The 20,056-nt window shown below is 39.6% G+C and overlaps 1 protein-coding gene across 1 annotated transcript in view; it reads right to left on the bottom strand.

The window, feature by feature from the left end:
• The window catches only part of STAG1 (STAG1 cohesin complex component), a 154,349-nt gene that overhangs the window by 62,845 nt on the left and 71,448 nt on the right, over nt 1–20,056 (bottom strand). Inside the window, exons 8-10 of the mRNA XM_067302030.1 lie at nt 18,296–18,369; nt 8,469–8,592; nt 1,696–1,794 (exon numbers count right to left, since the gene is read on the bottom strand). Of these exons, the coding sequence (XP_067158131.1) occupies nt 1,696–1,794; nt 8,469–8,592; nt 18,296–18,369 (297 nt within the window). The remainder of the gene's footprint in view (nt 1–1,695; nt 1,795–8,468; nt 8,593–18,295; nt 18,370–20,056) is intronic.

Below are 20,056 nucleotides of genomic sequence, written 5' to 3'. Positions count from 1 at the left end.
AAGTTTCGTGTTCCTGAAGTTTTTTCAAAACACATTATAGAGTGATCATTTCTCAAAGTGCCTCCAACGGTCTTGAAAAGTTTTGCTGGAGGATGGCACAGATTCAGACTCCAAGCAAAACATGTTCTCCTACAAATTAAATTATAGAAGGTTACGAGAGAAGCGATCAGCACATCCTCTAGCAAACAGAAGCAGATACAGGGACCAGCAGAGTTTTAGAGGCCTATTCGGGAAAAAAACAAATGAGAGAAGCAGTAGGTGTAAATAAATCTGTAAGTCTGCACGGAAGGAGTAAGAAAAGGCAGCAAAGAGCTTGACGGTTCATTTTTCTAGGGAGGTAACTAGTATTTCTGGTTGTCCTGAGATTAGTAAACCAGACTTATGGAGGGAGTAGAGAAGTGGTCCAAAGTCTGAAGCTTCTGCCATCCCTGTTTGCCTGGTGCTCTTCTACAAGGGAAAATTTTGTCTTTACTGCAATAGCCACAGAAATCAACTTTAGAAAATTAGAAACTTATAAGCCCTGAAGGGATCTCAGAAAACAATCTAGTTTCATCTCCCACTTCAAAGTCAACGTACCTCATTCATTCCTGACAGATATTTATTTAATCTGCCCTTAAAAAACACAAATGAAGGAGATTCCACAACTTCTGTAAGTGGTCTGTTCTCTTATATACCTATCACTTTGGACAGAAAGTTTTTCTTAATATCTAGACTTTATTGCCATTTAAGCAATTTCTTTTTTTCCTCCATCCCTCAAATGGATGCAGTGAAAGGCTGGTTACCATCATGGTTCTATGAATGATTTACATACAGGGAGGATATCCTAAGTTTTCTGTATTTTGCGTTTTTCCAAATCAAACTATTCTGAAGGAGTTAATAGTAATGGCAATGACAGAGGAAAGCAATGAAGCAACATAAAATCTACACATGAGAAGTTTTTCAGTCTGCTGCACAGTAGTTATTTTGTTTATGAGTAGAGAATTTAAATCTCCACTTCCTTTCTAAACAGAATTTTTCATCAGCATTTAGATTCCTGATTTAAACGAAAATAAATTAAATTAATATTTCCTTGGGGAGGTCGCCTTTACTACAGCTACGTGTTCTCCAAAACACAAAAGTGATGGTAAAAGGCACCAGCTGACATGGTGACAGGGCCGGAAAGCTTTCCTCCCCGAGCATCCCAGCAGCACCATGGCAGCATTTCCACACTCAGCTCTCCAGATACTTCACTTGTGAAGTAAAGCAGTCACGCCAAAAAGTGAATTAGCAGCCACATTTTCATTAAGATATTCAGCTAAAAAGCATCTCAGCAACATTCTTCGTCAGGCTGCTGCCTTCAGATACATTTTAGAAGGCGTGAAGCACCCTGCGCAAGTCCTTAAAATTCAATAACTTTAAAATTAAATACACACAAGCAGATTGAATAATGATAATGAACAAGCCATCAATAAATAATACAAACAGATAAATAACCATCCTGGCCCAGCCTGACAAATCTTACAAGATAAAAAACCGTAAAATGAATTTGCCTTAAACTCAGCATTCAGTAATACAGTTTTACTATTGTAGTTACAAGATGAGTGACAAGCAGATGAGTTTATGTTTGCGCTTAATTTACGTGAATCAAAGACCGCAACATGAGATGGATGATATTTTAATTTGTGTAGTCCTTCCAAAAATTATATTTCCTCTTACCTTGAATCTATTAGTGAACAGCTCCAGTTTGGGAAATAACTCTCTGTTGGTATACAGACTCTGAAGAGCTTTCAAACACTTCAACCTCACTTCACCTTGCTAAATAAAACACACTAAGATTAGCCAAAATAATACCCTAATCAAATGCACATGAATATTAAATAATATAATCTTGCAATTTGTTTAATGTACATTTAAAACTTTATGCAAATGAGTTACCAAAGCCAATTTGCAATTCAGCTAAAAACCAAAAACCACATGCAGCTGCCTACAAAACAAATGTTAAATTTTCTCCCTATTTGCATATACAAAGAATTTAAAATGGCATCAGTTAAATGTCTGTTACTGTTTCGTTTCCTTTCAAACAACTCCACAGTATAAGCTAGAGAAACAACGTAATAGGTAAATGCAAAATAAAGATGCATGATCTCAATGTAGTTGGTGAGAAGACAGTGCAGCTATTTATCTTTAGGAAAGAGATTATAGGTAACTTCGTCTGATAGATAGTGTTTAAAATCAACGTACAGGTGTTCAAAATGATTGAGCACGGGCTGTATACAGCCCACTAAAACATTTCACTCAGCCATCTCTGAGCCATCGTCTTTCCCTTTTCCCCAAGAAGAGGCAGAGGGATACGCGCTGGCTTCATTACTCTGGAATTCTCACTGAAAAATATTTGTAGGCACCAAAAATGTTATAAACACAATTTGCTCAAATATATTCCATATAGCTCACTGCAGTGGCAAAGTATTTTATAAAAGTAAGTACACTACCACGTGTGAGGCCTTAAGCTGATTAAAAAAAAAAAATGCAAATGACTGAACTTCACAAATAAAACTCCAAATCTACAGGACTTGAGTTGTGAGTCTGTCTATTTTATAACCAATTCTGCATTTAAAAAGCTGCTCAAGCCAGAAGCTGAAGGAACTTAGAAACAGAAGTTAAAAAAAAAAAACACTTTTTTTTTTTGAAACAGAAGGTACAGAAGAGCAGTTTCTTGAAAAGCTTTATATGGATGTGATGGATCACACAGAAGTATTCTATGTTAAATAAGCACAATTGCAGAGAGACACTGCTTGTCTGTTTGTTATTTTTTTAACGGTACCTCTGCCGAGGCACCAGCAATGGCGAGTGTGCTCTGCTGCGTGGCACTCGGAAGGGATAGCATCCGTGAAGTCATCACTAATCCTCAGAAGACGATGTAAGCCTCTTACGCTCTTAACTTGTTTAGCCCCGAAGGATCAGTACCAGCTTTGGCACGTAATGAGCACCACAGAGCAGCAGCGAGGGTAGCTGGTTTAGTTACAGCCGTCTCAAGTTGCAACTGCACTGAAGACTGCCCTGCTCGAGCAGATGGTCTGTTATTCGACCAGTGGGATAGTCCCCAAAAGCAAAGCTCTCAGTTGGTTAGAGACAGGAAAAATCAGTGCCAACAGGAACAAGAGTTGAGGCCTGCAAGGATAAGGTTGCGCTCCTCGGTCTTGCAGTCAGGATGGCTCTTGTGGACTTCACCCAACATCGTGGATCAGCAGTCTCACAGAGCTGAGTTCAGGCATGCTACTGATGGTCTCTGTAGGTCATAAGTGGGCCAATCAAGCAAGGTAGACAGCAAGTACACTTGTGAACGTCTGATACTTGCATGGTCTACCAGGAGGCTGAAGCTGAGATGCTACCAAAAAAAGCATGCTGGAACCCAGCTACAGCCTCCTGCTGCTCATCTGCGTGGCCAGATCCCAAGCAGAAGACAAATGACCGCCAGGATCTGGGAGCAAGCGTGGAAGAGAGATAGGTAGTGTTACGGCAGATCCTTCTAGCTGGGAGCAAAGGCCCGGGAGACACAGATGCATCCTTGAAAATGACTCCCTCCCCTGGCAGACAAATGATAAAGAGGGACTTTTTCTGACAGTGAAAAGTCTGTTTTCAAACTGTTGGTCAAGAATTCCTCACTTGAGAAACAGAAGAGCATCATCTTGCTAATCCTGTTAAGAAGGCTTTAAAACAGAGTCAGCGGAGATCAGTGCCAGAAAGCTCCAGGTAAGCGTCAACAGCAGCGACCTGGACAAGAGACCGAGGGAGGCAGCAGTGAAGGTGTATCTGCACGCGCTGTGCTGAAGTCCAGAACGGAAAGAGGGGAAATGTGCCAAGGACCATCAACACACCAGACCGATGAGATAAGTAACTGTGAGAATCATCCAAAATATAGAAAGTGAGCATTAACGTGAGCTTTTAGCACCACAAGTGTTTCTGGGGAAAGAAACACAGTAGGAATTTCCTGTCTAGCACAGAAGTAAGTGGGTGGGAATTAGTTTTATATATGCCTCTTTCTCTAGTCCAGTTATTCCTGTAATTCCCCTTCTCTCCAAAAGGTTTTAGATAATTATATTTATTTTTATTATATTTATGTTAATTTAAATTCTTTTTCATGAATATGAGAAATTGCCTTGTATTGTAATATCTAACTGCTAATGCTTTCTCTCTTTTACAATCTGAAATTAGAACCTGCAATAAAAATAGCAACTATTTATCCACACTGCTAAATGACAAAAACTCCATTTTTCCTATTCTTGTTGATATATTCCTCAGATCACGTGAAGATGGTTACACTTCTGGAGCCCCCACAAACACAATTCTTAAAAATTTTCTAACTGGGTGGTGGTCTAGAGAGCCAGCAGCGATGTTTCTCTCCTTTCACGCTTCAGGGTTCTTCTTTTGCATTTTGCCGATTCCTTTTTTTGATGGCCAAGTGTACTTCGTTACTTATCTGCTTACAATGATTTAAGAATAGATAATTATTTTGCTCAGATCTTTGCCATAGCACATTTCTGCAGCCTGCATTCTGGGTTTGTTTCTTCTCGTCCGCGTAGAAAATTGACCCAAATTGCTGGATACCTTCAACCCCACAGGGTACGGGATGATTGTGCTTTAGCGTGCAGTATTTTAACGTGCTAGCATGGAGTATGGTGAGATGGTCAGCTGATTCACAACAGAAAAAGCGACGCTTCCAGGGAAAAACATGTAAAATATTCTGGGGCACACGAGTACCTATGGGAGGACGTCTTCTGGGCGGGAGCACGGAGCAGCTGAATACCGTTTATGAAGATATTGCATACCATCTGATGCATTTTTGGTTTTCTCAAGATTTCCAAAAAACAAGGAAATTACGTACCAAGGAGATTATGTAAAGTTAAGCACTCAGAAGTTTGGAAAAACTACGATTTCATTTTCTATACAGTTTTTATATAAACAAGTTCAGCTCTTTCATCCTTATAAGTTAGGATGCCATCGCTATTAACTATTCAAATACTATCCGTTCCACAGGACCCTTGGTTCACTCTTTTCACAGAACAGACAATAAACAAAGCAGAGATATGCGAAGAAAGAAAAGGCATTTTCTTTGTGTAAGGTGTTGGGTCAGGAACAGGGATTGCCTGGATAATCTAGAGACAGCACTACGTTTCAAAACAGTTCCATGCATGAGAGAGGGAGGAGAAAATTAAGACTGGACAATTTGATTTAACAATTTTTTAAAACAGGTGTTTTATATACAATTATATTACAGTTTTATATAATTTTAATTCATCCTCCCAGATGCATGGTAATGAAAAAGATGCTTAAAAGGAGAGAAAGGCCTAACTAGAAACCCATATTTAAATGAGAAAGGAATCCCCCATAAAAAAAAAAAATCATCTGGAATTCTGAAATCTGGGAAAGGGACAGGATTAACATACAGAATAGAAAAATATTCCAAGTTAGAGAACTAAAGTTCTGTATCCTACCTCTGAAAGACTACACTGGAGCTACTACAAAGGAGTGTAAAAACTGGGTTTTCCCTGTGGTTTAATTTGTAATTCGTATGCAGAATATGAAACCGGTCATTATCTCCTGCACTGCTGTCTCCTCTCTTTTTAGCAGCAGCAAGCTTCCAAAGCAGTTAATCATTTTGGGCTGACTTCTGTTCATATGAAATGGAAATGCCTTATGACTACTGCCTCAGCCTTCAATTTTTCAATATCGTAAGTACTGATCATAGCAAAAATTACCTCCTGGTCAAAGCAAAGCAAAACCATGACCTGGGACCTGGCTACTGGCAGACAAGCTTTCCAGGGGCTGCCAGTGAAAACCACACTATTAACAAATGATGGGATCCTGTGCTTTTGGATGTTTTTTGCATTTCCTGACTTGTTCTTATTCCTGCTTGTTCCAATATATTCTTCCCACCCCACTTCCCTCCTCCTTTCTGTGCCTCCCCAAATCAATCTCTCTCTTTCTCTCCCTTTTCATCCTTTGACACTCGGTTCACCGGCCTCTGACTCTTGCCTTGTTCTACTTACAATCTGTCTCATTCTATACACTAAACATATACCACAACTTTAATAAAAAAAAAATTACATAGCATGCATATCAGTGTAAGAGCACTCAGATTAGTTAGTGATTTATAGACAGAGAAATCCAAGGCACTTCTGAGGCCTGCCGCAATAAATGCTACAAACAGCAGAGGCGGGAGAGCAGCCTGCTGCGTCTGGACCAGATGCAAACCTTCTTCTTACCCCCCCCTTTTTTTTAATTTTTACTATAATACTGTAATATAAAATTTGCCTAATATGGAAGAAACATATTAACTCTATTTTAGGATAGCTGAGGTTACAGATATGTTAGGGCTGCAGGCAGATGTCTAGGCCCTGGCCTGAGGTTGAGCTAACTGAACAAGATGTGAGAAACTACTGGACATGACATGAGAAAATGCTGGAGGTGACAGTAGGAGAAGCTGACAAAAGTCACAGATAGTGCGTGAGGAATGGCTGGATTTCACAGATGGCTAAAGGGGAGGTACGTGAGAAACGGCTGCACTTCGCAGATACTAGAAGGGGAGCGAGAGCGGCGACGTGCAATACTGCTAAATCTGCTCTGCCACTGGCAGTGCTGCTCTGTGGAAATCTTCTGCTAGGATTAGAGCACGCTCCAAAAAATCCACTGGTGAATTTAGGCATGCAGTCTCAAATACCTGCAACACCAGGAAAAAATATGCTTTTGGATGAGGATGAAGTTTCAAGGGATAATTCATTTGTAATTTTTAATTAAAAGCCTTTCTGAAATAAAGCCCTCCACCATAAACCTAATCCTCCAACCTGAGTTGACTTCCCCACTGATTTGACATCTTCAAGCGATGGTCACCAACTGAGGCGGCATGCCTACCAGTGAGGTGCACCAGTGATAAGAATGAGACGCAAAGATGGAGCAGCAGCTCTGCCCCTCAAAGCACTGTGATGACCATGTTTCCATGTCTAAGCTTTAACGCCAGGAAGCGTAGTGGCTCTAGGGTACGGTACGTAGCAGTCAGGGTTGCTTGCAGCAATAACTAAGATCATCTTCCTGATTAAGTTTTGTAACAATGAGATCTAACATGAAAGTTGGGGAACAACAGGCTTAGAGAGGAAAGTCATCACAGATCTAGTCTTCAAAGCATACAGGCAAATAGTAACAGGCAAATTTATGGTCCAAACCAAGGAAGATGCAGAGGCTTTGTCAGCTATGGCTAAAGCAAGAGAACCCATGGCAGCACAATTTCTTTTGTCTTGAAGACATCATCTTTTTAAGAAATCAGCTGTAAACTACTAATTGTGCAAGTCATCATAATGAACTTTCAATCTTTTAATTTTTCCAGCTGTGCTACTTGAAAAAAGAATAGTCTGAACTACGATGCTGGAATATAACGAGCATGGCAACAATATAGGTAGGCTTGTCTGTTTTTCCTGGATACTGTTAGGAAATATCAAGTATTTCTAGTGGGTTTGATAAGAGTGGGAGAATGGCTAGGCCCAGCTGATTCTTGCTATAGAAAAAACCCTATAGGTAGCAGAGCAAAACCCTGTTCTATTAGCGTTAGGAAGTGTTAGGAAAGGGCTACTCTTGTTGCAGGAACCGAGTGGTGCGTAGGCCTGGTCACAGATACCACTGGTGCTATGAACAGTGGTCAGGTAGAAAAGAACCTCCCGATACAAATCTTTTTGCTTCCACCTGACTTTTCAACAATTTTTGCAGAAAAAGAAACTACAGAAAACCTTGAAGAACCTCTCTGCTGCCAGAAAGGCCAGAGAGATGGCTGGTGGAGAGGGCTGCACTCCAAGACCAACACAAATAACCTTCTGAGCTCTCCTAAGTTGGCACCAAGAGACTGACTTGATAAAGAGACATTCCTGCCAGACAAAACGGGGGAAGCTTTCAAGACGTGGAGAAAGAATAAGCATCCTTTAAAGCAGGCTGGTGTTGAACATCAATAAACCTAAAATAGCAAAGGGAAAATGAGTTGATGAGAACTCCGCTGGCTGTGGTGCCAGTCATGCCTGCTTGGTTAATTCTTGGACCCAAAAAGTTCTCTTTCCTTTAACTATCGGGCAATGTAAATGCTCAACAGAAGACACATCTGGAAATCTCTTTTCCATTCTGTTTCAGACACAGACGTTCTCAGGGGTGATGTTAGGAGACTTCTCTTTCTCTTGCAATCAGAAGAAAGGAAGTGTGGGAAAGATTTCTATTAAGATATTCCAGTGGAAACTGAATGCAGAAAAAGCACATTAATCAGCAGGCAGTTTGGGACTACCGTATCCTGGTTTAAGTGCACGCACTGAAATAAGCTGGTCAAAAGGTAAATGACAGGCAAGAGAGAAGAAGAATCTCTTTATAAATCAAAGATGATACACTAAACGTGTTTTGGTTAACAGAATGCCAGCTATTTACAGTATACTCTGCTATGCTCAGTAATAGACAATACTTACCCTGTCATGTAGTGTCCAACCAACATATTTTAAATAACTATCATTCAGGAAGGCATCACTGTACATTTTCATCCAGACACCAATTTCTTCAATACAGACAGCTCTAATCTCAGCAATAGCATCACTATTAGGGGGGAAAAAAAAAAGTATTAACCAGATTACAGACACATACTGTTTTCCTCTCATTCCCATTGCTCTATTATTATATTTTGCTTTTACTAGCATTTGATGAACTTCACTATGTAGAAGCATGTCACTCCTCTATTGCTGCCTCACTGATTTTTCTCTTCCTTTATGTCCTTGAACTCACTGATCTATCTGTTCATCTCAATACCTCTACATTCGGATAGGATGTTTCCTTTATCTCAAAAAATTCTCACTCTGTTCTACTTCTCAATCTATTACTCCATCTTTTTCCTCCCTCTTTTCAAAGCTGCGTTATGAATACAAGTGCAACAAACTTTTCTAGACAGCCACTTTCACAATTCCAAGGTGGAGAGAAACGCGGAAGGTGGCAAAGTCCCTTGGTTTAACGCCGGGCTGTAAGTGGAGACCTCCTGATGGACTAACGAAGCCTGGCAGAAGGGCAGAATGGAATTTGGTTTGCAAACTGGTCTTGCGACAGTATAGGAAAGTCCTTATAACAAAACCCAGGAGAAAATTTATGCTTCAGCACTGGTTTCTTCCTTTTTTCTTGCCTTTTCTACATTCTAGCTGTGGCAAATGACGGACGAGGCAAAGCCAGATCTCAGACAGAATTGGCTGCTATTTAGTGAGGTGGGGCAGCAGGAACAGCCTGGAGAGATCACCTAAAGAGATCAAGGATGGAAATGACTTTGGTCTGATTGGCACTTTCCTGCCTGATTGACACAGAGCATGGCATATTTAATAATAATGAACGACAGCTAAACAATGAGAAAAGGGATGGGGGCCATCTGGCCCTTTAGTAATTTCATCTCCAAGACATCTGTTACTATGAGAAATTGCTTGTGCTGCTCCAGCTGGCACCGCTTCCCACTTCCAAACTTCGGCTGTATGATAAGGAGCCACCTTCGAGAGGGAAGGCACTGTCCGGTGCTTCGCTAGCGCTGGCCTTGAGTGCAACTGAGACTCTTTTTCTGTGTTTTTTTAAAGTCTTTTTTGGTAAAGTAATCAACATCAGTTTCAATCTAAAACAGAACCATGAGAGCCCCAAAATGAAACTCGATCTAGGAAAAAAAAACTTATATGCTTTGAGTAAGAGAATAATCGTAAAATAAGATAGAAATTCTTTTGTTCCTAAACCGTACCATTTTACAAAATATAGACAAAATGTTCCCAGTCTTATGCTCACGATACTTATTGCATAAGTTCGTATACAAAATAGTATAACAAAACTGATTACTCCACACTGTAACTGCCTATGTCCTTCCAACCTTCAGGCCAGTCCATGTCAATAGGTGCTATTCTCCCATACATAATTTTCCAGACACCCAGGTGAAAAACGTGGTTCTTACACGGACACTGCAAACAATCAGAGCATCACACACGAATAGATGCAAGATTTCTGCCATCAAGCCTCTGTTTTTTTCCTTCTACTTCATACCTCATAAGGAGAAGACTGTATCAAACATCACAGCATAACACATGCACTTAATGTATGAAAGTTAGAGGAAAACTTGTAGGAATCCCATCAAGTCAATAGCGTCTTTTCTTTCTGCCCACTCTGAAACACATTTATTCTATCAGCCTCTAAATGCAATAATTAAAACAAGTCTGGCAAACTCTCAGAGGACAGTTACTCTGCAGCTCCAAAATGAAGGTAATTGCCAATCCATGATGCAGACAAGCTGCATTACAAACAGGGTAGGATATTAAATGAGCTGTTCCTACCAGGCATTGTGCAAACAGGTTTTAGATACTGGATGAATTTAGATTTAAAACTTTAGATTAGGATGAATGTGCTAAAATACTATGTTAAAGGGTTTGTACTATAAAAACTGCATTCATTATGGGGAAGGCAATTCCATCAAAACTATGAATACATCCATCTAGTCTACTCGTACGTTACTTCACACTAAACCAGGTTAGTAATTCTCTTACGAGGAATTATTTTTAAACTATTTAAAAAATAAAACAGGTGGAAGGAATCAAAATGCAAGACTTAAAGAACAATCTGAAACACCAATAAGTAGGAACCAAAAACGGGAGCCACGTATGGAACATCACAAATTAGCCATGAAGACATTTCTGCTAGGGGATGACAGCTTGAGTCCCCAGATCCAAGTAGGTTGTTTCACCTCCTTATTAATTTATTAACTGTGATGTATTTTGGAAGGATTTAATGGTCAACCCCCAAAAGAACCCAAGTGTCAACAGCTATTTAATCATGCAGCACCGCTGGCCAAAAATCAAGAAAATTTCTGTTCTTTAAGAATGCATTCAAGCTTTCCTAGACAGACAGTGAAAAACTGCTTCTTGACTGAAAAGCTGCTCAGAGATCCCCAGGCACTATGGACAAATATTCACTCCAAGCTGCTGTTTATAATAAAGAAAGAAAAATAAAACCCCTATCCAACTAATTAGGAGGTTCAGTATAATGAAAATTTAACATTTTCAGTACAGCTGAAAATGGGAAAGAACCACGATGCTTGTAAGTAAAACAGACTCAAGTAGCTAGAGAGACAGGAGAATTTGCAGACACCAATTTTCCACTCATTTATTTCAGTGAACATCATTTTCCTTAATGTAAGAAAGGCTCAAGACTGATTAGGTTCAGTGGATGGCAGTAAACCACACAACCCAGAGAATATTACATACAGGGTGGCCTATCCGAATTAGTTTGCAGATGAGCTTCAGGACAGTAATATTGTAAAAAATTAAACGTCTTAAATAAAATTATAACACTGTACATCAAGAGGGCTTCTGCAAAGCTGGACAAGATGGGGTTTTTGTAGCTTTCCCAGTTTTCAGCCATAGCTGTGTGTGTGCACGTGTGTACAAATATACAAATATATGTTCATATATATAGTTATATATCTAGGAATATAAATAAGGAAACATCTGAAACAATTTCTCTAGCACAAGAAATTTGTATAACAATATTCCAGTCTTTGATCTGACTTGTTGAGGTCATCTGATCAAACTACAGCAATCTTGAAAAGGGAATTTGGTGAGATAAATACCTTCAAATAAACCAAACCAAACCAAACTATGTAATCCTTTCTCATTATTCTTTGAACACTTGAATCCTCATTTTGAAGTGACTGAAGAATCTTTATAAGCAATACTACCGAAATAATTCCTTGGACCTCAACACTCTGGTCCATAGGTGGTGAAATATGTAAGAGAACATGGGTCTTTCATGGAGAATGATTTGCTCTTAAGTTTCTATTTTCCTGGGGTACATCTGGAATTAAGCCTCCTAGAGTGACTAGAAACAGAACACAATGTCATTTGTGTCCATAATGTCTAGCAACAGTCTTATGATTTTCATTAAATTATAAGCAAACTAAATACAAGACATAGGCAACTTTATAATATAGTGCCAAACTCTGGAAGCCTTATTCAAGTCAGTGAGTGCTGCCTGAGCCACGGAGTCCCAATTTTAAGTAGATCCACAAACAAATAACTGCTGGGCAATCCTTTCCAGGGAGGAAGCGTAAAATTGCAGTACTTAATGCAACAAAAAATTGTCAAAAAGCCAAACGTATGGCCATCCACCTGGAAATGAGGGACTGCATCCAGCCAGGTAATGATTCTGCAAAGGATATCATTTTAGCCTTGTATATTTGAGAAGACCATTAGCGGAATACTGCACCTAGTTATTACTTCTGTTTTAAAGCAGATATTTAAAAGGTTCAGAAAAGATCTGCAAGAGCTACACAACATCCAGGAAACCTTTCTTACAGCAAAAGATGTAGGACCGCGTTCTAGGTAGTTTATCAAAGACGAAATTAAGAAATAAATCAATTATTTTCTGCCACCATCTAGACAGAAAAAACCCTCTAGGAAAGAGAGCTTCCTCTGTGTAGTAACCAAAGTCACAATACAATTCAAATGGAAATTTTTTCCACATCAAAAATATGACACAATTTAATACAGATTATCTAGAAAACCAGAAATCCACCATCCATATACAGTTCTTAAAAGTATACTGACCATCTTTCTAAAACATGTTTTGAATAATTGTATCACCAACAAAAATCATTCTTCTTGCAGGGATCACTAAGCAAGATTTCATGACCATATGGTCCTGTATCTAACACTGTCTAGCCAAAAAGCCTTTAAACCTCTGCTCTGCATCTAATCAGCTGCTTGTTATTAAACCACAATTCTTTTCTTACAATTTTTATACTTTAATTTACTTTAGCTTCTCATGATAGTGACTATTAACTGTTTAGTTTTTGGAAAATGTACTCAAGCAAATAAATACTAATCATAACACTAGCAGAAGACTTCTGGAATATTTCATGCATAATTCATTTTTATAAGTTTAAATTTGTCAGATAAACTCGTATCACTTGCCAAATGCTACTAGGAAGGAACAGAAACTAGTCCAGTACAGAAACCAAAACTAAGGCTGTATCCACAAATACTGGACATAAAATATATTTTAACGTTCTGCAAGGCGCAAGCTCCAGAGTAACATCTACAAGGTGAATGGAAAACATTTTGTGATCCACTGTGCACGGAAGTTTTTGCTGAAACTGTAATCAGCTCTGAAAAAACTATCACTGGGTATGAATTTCTCACATTTAGAAGGATAATACTGATTAATAAATACTCTTAGTAAGTGGTAGCATACAGCTGCATTGTTCTGAGAGCAGATCAGCTCCAGAAGAGCATGATATTACTCAACACGCTAACTTGCATAAGAACAGAAGAAAAAGATAGGATGTTTCAGTCAGCTGGATGGGGATAAGAATTAGCCTATGAAAAGATTTTCTAAAAAGACAGAGATGAGGGTCACTCACCCATCACTGGAGTCCTTTGAGACGGACTCTTCACATTCCCACTTGAGGGATGTGAAATGGTGCAGCTCTCCAACACACTGCCATTGACAACTGGAGCACACGCACCCCTATGCCTATTTCTTGGGCTGCTTGGCTGTTTATAAACATTTTGTAGATGTAGTTCTAAAGGGAATTGGACAAACTGTCTTCTCTAGTTCTAGGAATGGCTCCCGCAGGTCCAGAGCTGAATTAGGATCCCCAAAAGGGAAGGAGGATGAGCAAGGAGAGAGTGCAGAGTTGGTGTCAAGGAGGTCCAGTGACGGTTCTCTGCATGTGCTGCCCATGGGATGGGGTGGTGAGCAGCCTTCCCGTTGCTGAGTAGTTCTGCACAGATTTCTACTTAAAAAGCTATTTCAGTAATGCGTTTCTAAGCTCATTATCCAACCTTCTTGCCAGACGTAGGAACTATGTGCTGTGAAGGCACGACTTCAATTCCAAGCTGCAGCTCTACACAGCTCTAAAACCAGGAATTGTCAAAAACTTGCCATACTAACACCTGCGCTTATACAAAGTCTGACACATGGCTTCAGAGGAAAGGGACCAGGGTGTGTTTTTAAACATTCCTTAATATTGAGGTCAAACTCATTAAAGAAAGATGTAACTAAATGTAAAGAGAGATGTAATTAGAGATAAAACCACTTATCTTTTACTGTGACTTCCTTAAGAGACAAATGGTCTTGGTAATTTCTCTAAGTTTCTCAGTGTATATAAGAATGCAATGCTCTTTCTTGTTGTCTACCCTCCTTAGGATAATACATTTAGGGAAGGGAAAAGGAATTTTCTACAGTTTCGTTTGGATTTTCATCTTCCTGTGCTGACTGGCCTCTTGCTCCTCTCTCTCTCTTACTCTCTTCCTCACCAGGCTTCCCTCTCATATCTCCTACCCCTTTTTTCATGCAATGCTCTTGTTTTCTATGGTGGAACTAACATGCCACTTGCTACCATCATCCTATCTAATTATTATGAGAGAAAAGAGCTCCTTCCAAGGAGACAAAGATGGCATCTATGTTTGGCAAGTTTTCCTTTAATTATCAGCATTGTCAGAATAATATCTTGAGACGGGTTCACTGCATTATATAAATTCACAGAACTATCATGTGCATCGGTTTGAGGACCCCAGTGCAGGTCTGCCAGAATATAAAACTAATTGTTCTGTTTCGCTGGATATTCACATTCTGGAGGAAAAGCTCTTTGAGAGCTCAAAACAAAAAGAACTCTTTGAATCTTAATCCTCCAAAAGGGAAATGTGTCCAGACACACATTGATAAACCAAAATAACAAAAAGAGAATCAGCAATGACAAAATCTTGACATCTTAGACAACTATTGAGAGTGATAGGCATTTAATAAATACTTTACAGCTGAGAAGCTCTGTGGCAAGACTCTCAGAAAGAATCAAAGTAATTTCTGATATGCAGATATAACTGAAATAAAGAACTATGCCTTCTCCTTTTATATCTATCTGTCTATCTGTCTATCTGCATCCTGTTAGTGATTTCTAGCTGTTTAACCTCCGACAACAAAAGGTTACTTTTGAGATCCCTGACCTACTGGTATAGAGTATTACTACATACCAAATGTATTAGAATTATACGCTTACAAAATAACTTGGATTATTTTGAGGTTAAGACTTCCAAAAATCATCACATCTAAGCCTCTACTCATGCCTCGTGCAGTTGAGTTCAGAGTATTTGCAAGGACAGATATTCCACAAACTCTCCAGGCAACCTGTTCTCGTGCTCGATTACCCTCATGGTGACTGACAGCCTATTTACCGTTTTGATACCATCTTTTATTCACCAACATAAGCTCAGCAACTTGACTCTAATTGAATTTGCTCTTATTTCTCTCATTTGTTGCCAACTCTCAGCTTTGGAGATGATAAAAAATCAATGTCCAACCAAGTATGTCATAAAGCATGTAAAAACAGGCAGAAAACACGATTCAGGAAAAAGATAAAGAAACAAGCAATGAGGTAGGATCATCTCTTGGCACATGTTTATTTAGACTTTTTTTTTTTTTTTAAAACACAAACTTGCTGTTACCACTAGACTAAAATGAAACCTAGGAAATTTATTAGCAATTTTTGTGAATCTTTTTTAAAAATGTGAGTACTGAGTATTGAAACCTGCCAATATAACCACATTTGATTGGAAACCAACCTACAGAAATCAGAAAGAAAATATAACCTTACCGCAATACTAGCTTACTGGGAGGAAGACAGCTACAGTGTGAGTGAAAGAATTGTTTTTATTATTATTTTTTAGATCAAGGACTTGCTGGTTAGGTTTCAAAGACGACTAAGCATGAACCACTGCAGCACAGCCTGAATCAAATGGTGGAAAGAAATTACATCAAATTAATCTTCATCCAAATAACTTTCTTTTGAAATCATTACCATTTGTGTATTGGTTAAGGGCTGTAAAAGGATGTCAAGTTTAGAGATCATTTAAACTACTTGAGGGAAGCAATGCTTAAGAATCATTACGGAGGGAGATAATAGTTTGAAATTTTTTCTTCTTTTCTTTTTCCCTTGGTTTTGCCTTCAGTGAGCTGTTTTTCATGCAGGTATTTTTTCCCTCTAAATCCCTGCACAGTTGTGACTGCAGGAATTTAATCTATGTTCTCTGGTGTCTACAGAGTACTGATATTTGGGGATACACTCTAACAGCTCTTCACAGAAGTTAAGGAAGCCTGAGAAATGAGGACTCCTCACAGATGCACCCTGCAGGGGCAGACCTAGGAGCACCCGTCTCTTTGGACCTTCTCTGCACCCTCACAGCAGTTAGGTTACCCATGCTGGGCAGAGCCCACCACGACCCAACTGATTTCAACCACCTCCTCAGTGGTCGAGTGGTGCCACCCTGGGCATCCTTTTTCAGGGCAGAGATGAGCAGAATTCATCTGCTGGGCTTCCCCTCTCCTATGACAAAATCGACAAAATCAGCAAAATCAGGCCTTACATAATGTTGGCAAGGGATATGAAAGGAAAGCTGGGTTGTGAGAGGATTAAGAAAGAAACAGTATGTAGGACCATTAAAAATAAAAGGTAGAGTCTTTTTCCAACTATCCCAGGAGCATGGGCAACTAGGAAACGTTTTAAAATCTAACACCTAATAAAATACACCAAGTTCTTAAGGGATAAAATGCAAAGAGTTTTTCCACTTTAATTTCTTTAACTTTATTAATTATATGCCATAAAGGCTGCTTTTATAACAAAATAATCTGAATGCTATACTGAGCTACACCCTCATTTACCTGGTGACTCTGTCTGCCCACTCTTGTGTTCGCCAGGATCTCAAGACTTACTGACCTCTTCCTTTCCCCCTCAGACCTCTCCGCACACCGGCCCTCCCTCAGGACTTCCTCACGTGGGAAGAGACGAAAGGATGGTAAGTGAACTTGCGTCACAGGTGTGTGGGGCAGAATAAGGATACAGGTTTGAAGGAAGAGAGAAGTGTGTCGCATACGCACAGAAGAGCTTCTATAGTGAGCGATCATCATACTTAGATCCTCAGTCTTTTTAAGAGACCCCTTCTGCTGCTACCTCAGATCTCCTTGTGAGATGGCTCCATAGAAGCAGTATCGCCATGAACTTCCTTTCAGTATCACGCTTGGGGACAGGTGACACATGCTCCACCTCCCCTGCGTTGTTTGCAGTCACACATTTCTCAGTACAGACTCCTTCTGCGCAAAACCTCCTCCTTCCAGGTCCCCTGCACACCTCCTTCCCCACTTGCAGCAGTCCCTCTGCCCTCCTGAACTACAGGCTCCTCCTAACCTCTCTCCAGACCCTCTTCTCTTCTCAAGAGCCAGGTTCTCAGACACCCTCTCCTCCTCTTTCCTGCCATTTGTCTCAAAGATTTCATAAATGATATCATTTTAAAATGGAATTTGAATCTGAAAGGTTAATTGCATGGTTTAGTATCCCTGAATTTTATCTTCTGACTTAGATAAGACAATTAACATTTCAAGAGCTGGTTTTGCCAAGATGCTGCAGATGCTCTGAGGTATTTTGCGCTGCAAAACAACCCTAAATCTATTTGAAAAGACTACTGCTTTCTGATAAACAGTGGTCTGAAATAGCATGAAGCAGTCCAAACCCACTGGTTTGTGCAATGCTAAAATAAAAACGAGAGCTTGCATGTGGACATACACATGTGCACGTGAAAGTATATAACCCGCTATGTTTTTGCACTGCACACACAAGACATAGCACATCAGCTATTTAAAAAGTTGGAATGTGTGCTAACACTGTAATTACTTTGTAATGTTCTTGATAAAAACATCCAAAACAATTAACAAGAAAAAAAATATATGTTAATTGGAATTAAGGCTTTTGAGCGCGCTTATGTAATTTAAAGAAGAAAAAAATCTAAAATAAAGTTCAAACTGTAGCTAAAGCACATATTATGGAAACTTCAGAAATTCACTGCTTAAGACGTATAAAATGGAAATGCAGAGTGGAGGTACCCAACAACTAAAACTCTGCCCTTTTATGATATGCAGTGATTATATGGTTATTAAAATATCTAATGTTTGTGCTCTCACCTTAGATGACTTTTCTTTTTAAAAGACAAAGATTCAAATTCCATGTCTCCCACAACTCCTTAGAGCTGTTTCACTGAATTAAATTAAAGTTGCCTGGATAACTCTACTGTGTAATTAATGAGGGCTACACTTAGATTTTCTTCCATAACTTCAGTGATTTTAAAACTGCTTTTGTGGCATCTAGAATATTACATCAGAAGAAAAATCCACACAGCAATTATCTTTGGCATTATTTATGATTACACTTAGCCAGCATAGCCTACTGTAGCACACATTTTCTTACCGGTATCTATGCACAAATATACCCTTAAAAATAGAGTTCATCATATTTTCAATTTCATCTTGGTTTTCTTGTAGCTGGAAAAAAAAAAAGAGAGATAAAATAAGTAAAAAGATCACTCATCATTATAATTTATCACTCATCACTATCACTTGACATTCTATTATTCCCTACTGAAAAGCATTGGAAGACTATGGAAGAGCACTTAAAGGTATTAGTTTCATCATTTTCTCCTTTTCCAGCACACGCCTAACATTGTTTGTGTGTACGTACATATGTGCATACATATATGCAATGCCTTAATGGAGGAAGGTTAACATTCTCTACAAACATTAACACACTCAGTCTCAAAAGCAGTCCTTTGAGGTCGTCATCACCATTTTTTAGCTAGCAAAATTTAGGAAAGCAGAGCCTGTGCGTTCAGTAACGTCGGCAGTCCCCTAGTCACCGTTAAACAGCCAGAAGCGTGAATCAACAGCAGCTGTGGAAATGAAGCTGGTTACTAAACGGACGAGATACGGATCAGGAAGCCTCTCCAAAAAACGACGTCCTAATGAAGGGAAGTACTGAAGCACGTGCGCAGTCCCAAGTACGAGTGCTGGACGCCAGGGCCAGCCCAGCCGCTGAGCCGGGGCCCGGGCACACAAATGAATCTGTTAACACATCCTGAAGGGACAGCTTGGAAACAGTTAAAATAAAGTATTCTCATATTTTCAGGTTTTTTACTGCGCTAAATAAATACAATTTAATTACATAACAATGCACTGTTGTGTTAAATGACAGGACGCAGATTTTTTACAATCCACTTTGGGAGCAGACCTGCTACTATACTCCAAGCCATGGTTCTTCCATCAAGGTGTTTCTATATGGCAAAGCAGAATACTGCAACATGTACGAATGTAAATTTTTCCATATTTTCAGTATGAAAACCACAACAGAGCCTTGCTAGTACAGACTGCATATATGCATAAAATAATAAAAACTATATATTCATGGACATACACACTTAACAAATACAATATCTTAAAGCCAGAGGGAGAATTATGATCAGGTGTTTTGACTTCCTGCATAACATGACCATAAACCCTTTCACCTGAGGGCTTATATTTTTCAAGCAATGTTTATAAATATTCAACAGCATCTTCCCAATGAGATCTCAAGCTGCTTGCAATTAAGCCTCTCAGCTCCCTAAAACGTACAGAGGTGCGGGCTCCAGTTTGCAGATGGGGAAACTGAGGCATGGAGGATTCTGGCCTACAGAGTCAAACACCTCTCAAGGAAATGAATTTCATAGTAAAAGGGAAAAGTTGGCCACTGTGTACACCAAAGGCTTGGTACACCAAACAAGTGTACAGTAGACAGAGCTTCAGGAAGAGGCACTAGTTTCAGCATCAGGTCAACCTGCGATTAAATCCTCACTCAACAATGCAGAAGCCAAAAGGGAAAGAGAATTTCTGACCATCCCTCAGTTGGTGACTTCGCAGGCCACAGACAAGCAAACGCCCACAGAAACGTGGGGCTAGAGACAACCTAGCACAGATTGGGAGTACAACGCCTGGAGGGCAGCCGGCAGCCTGGGCCCCACGAGGGACAGGGGAAGCTCCCAGACAGCTTCGGATGTGGACTGTTAATAAAATACACATCATGGAGGACAGGCAGGAGAGGGTGATGTTTATGAGCAATGGGAAGGTTAAGATACTGAAGAAAAGTGTAGTTTGACAATTCCTTAAATGGGAAATTGAGCATCAACACACAAGGCTACGT

This window comes from Apteryx mantelli, chromosome 9 (assembly GCF_036417845.1).
Source record: "Apteryx mantelli isolate bAptMan1 chromosome 9, bAptMan1.hap1, whole genome shotgun sequence".
In the NCBI taxonomy this organism is placed as follows: Eukaryota; Metazoa; Chordata; class Aves; order Apterygiformes; family Apterygidae; genus Apteryx; species Apteryx mantelli.
Note: the sequence above shows the minus strand (reverse complement) of the source record. Positions and strands in the feature narration are given on the sequence as shown.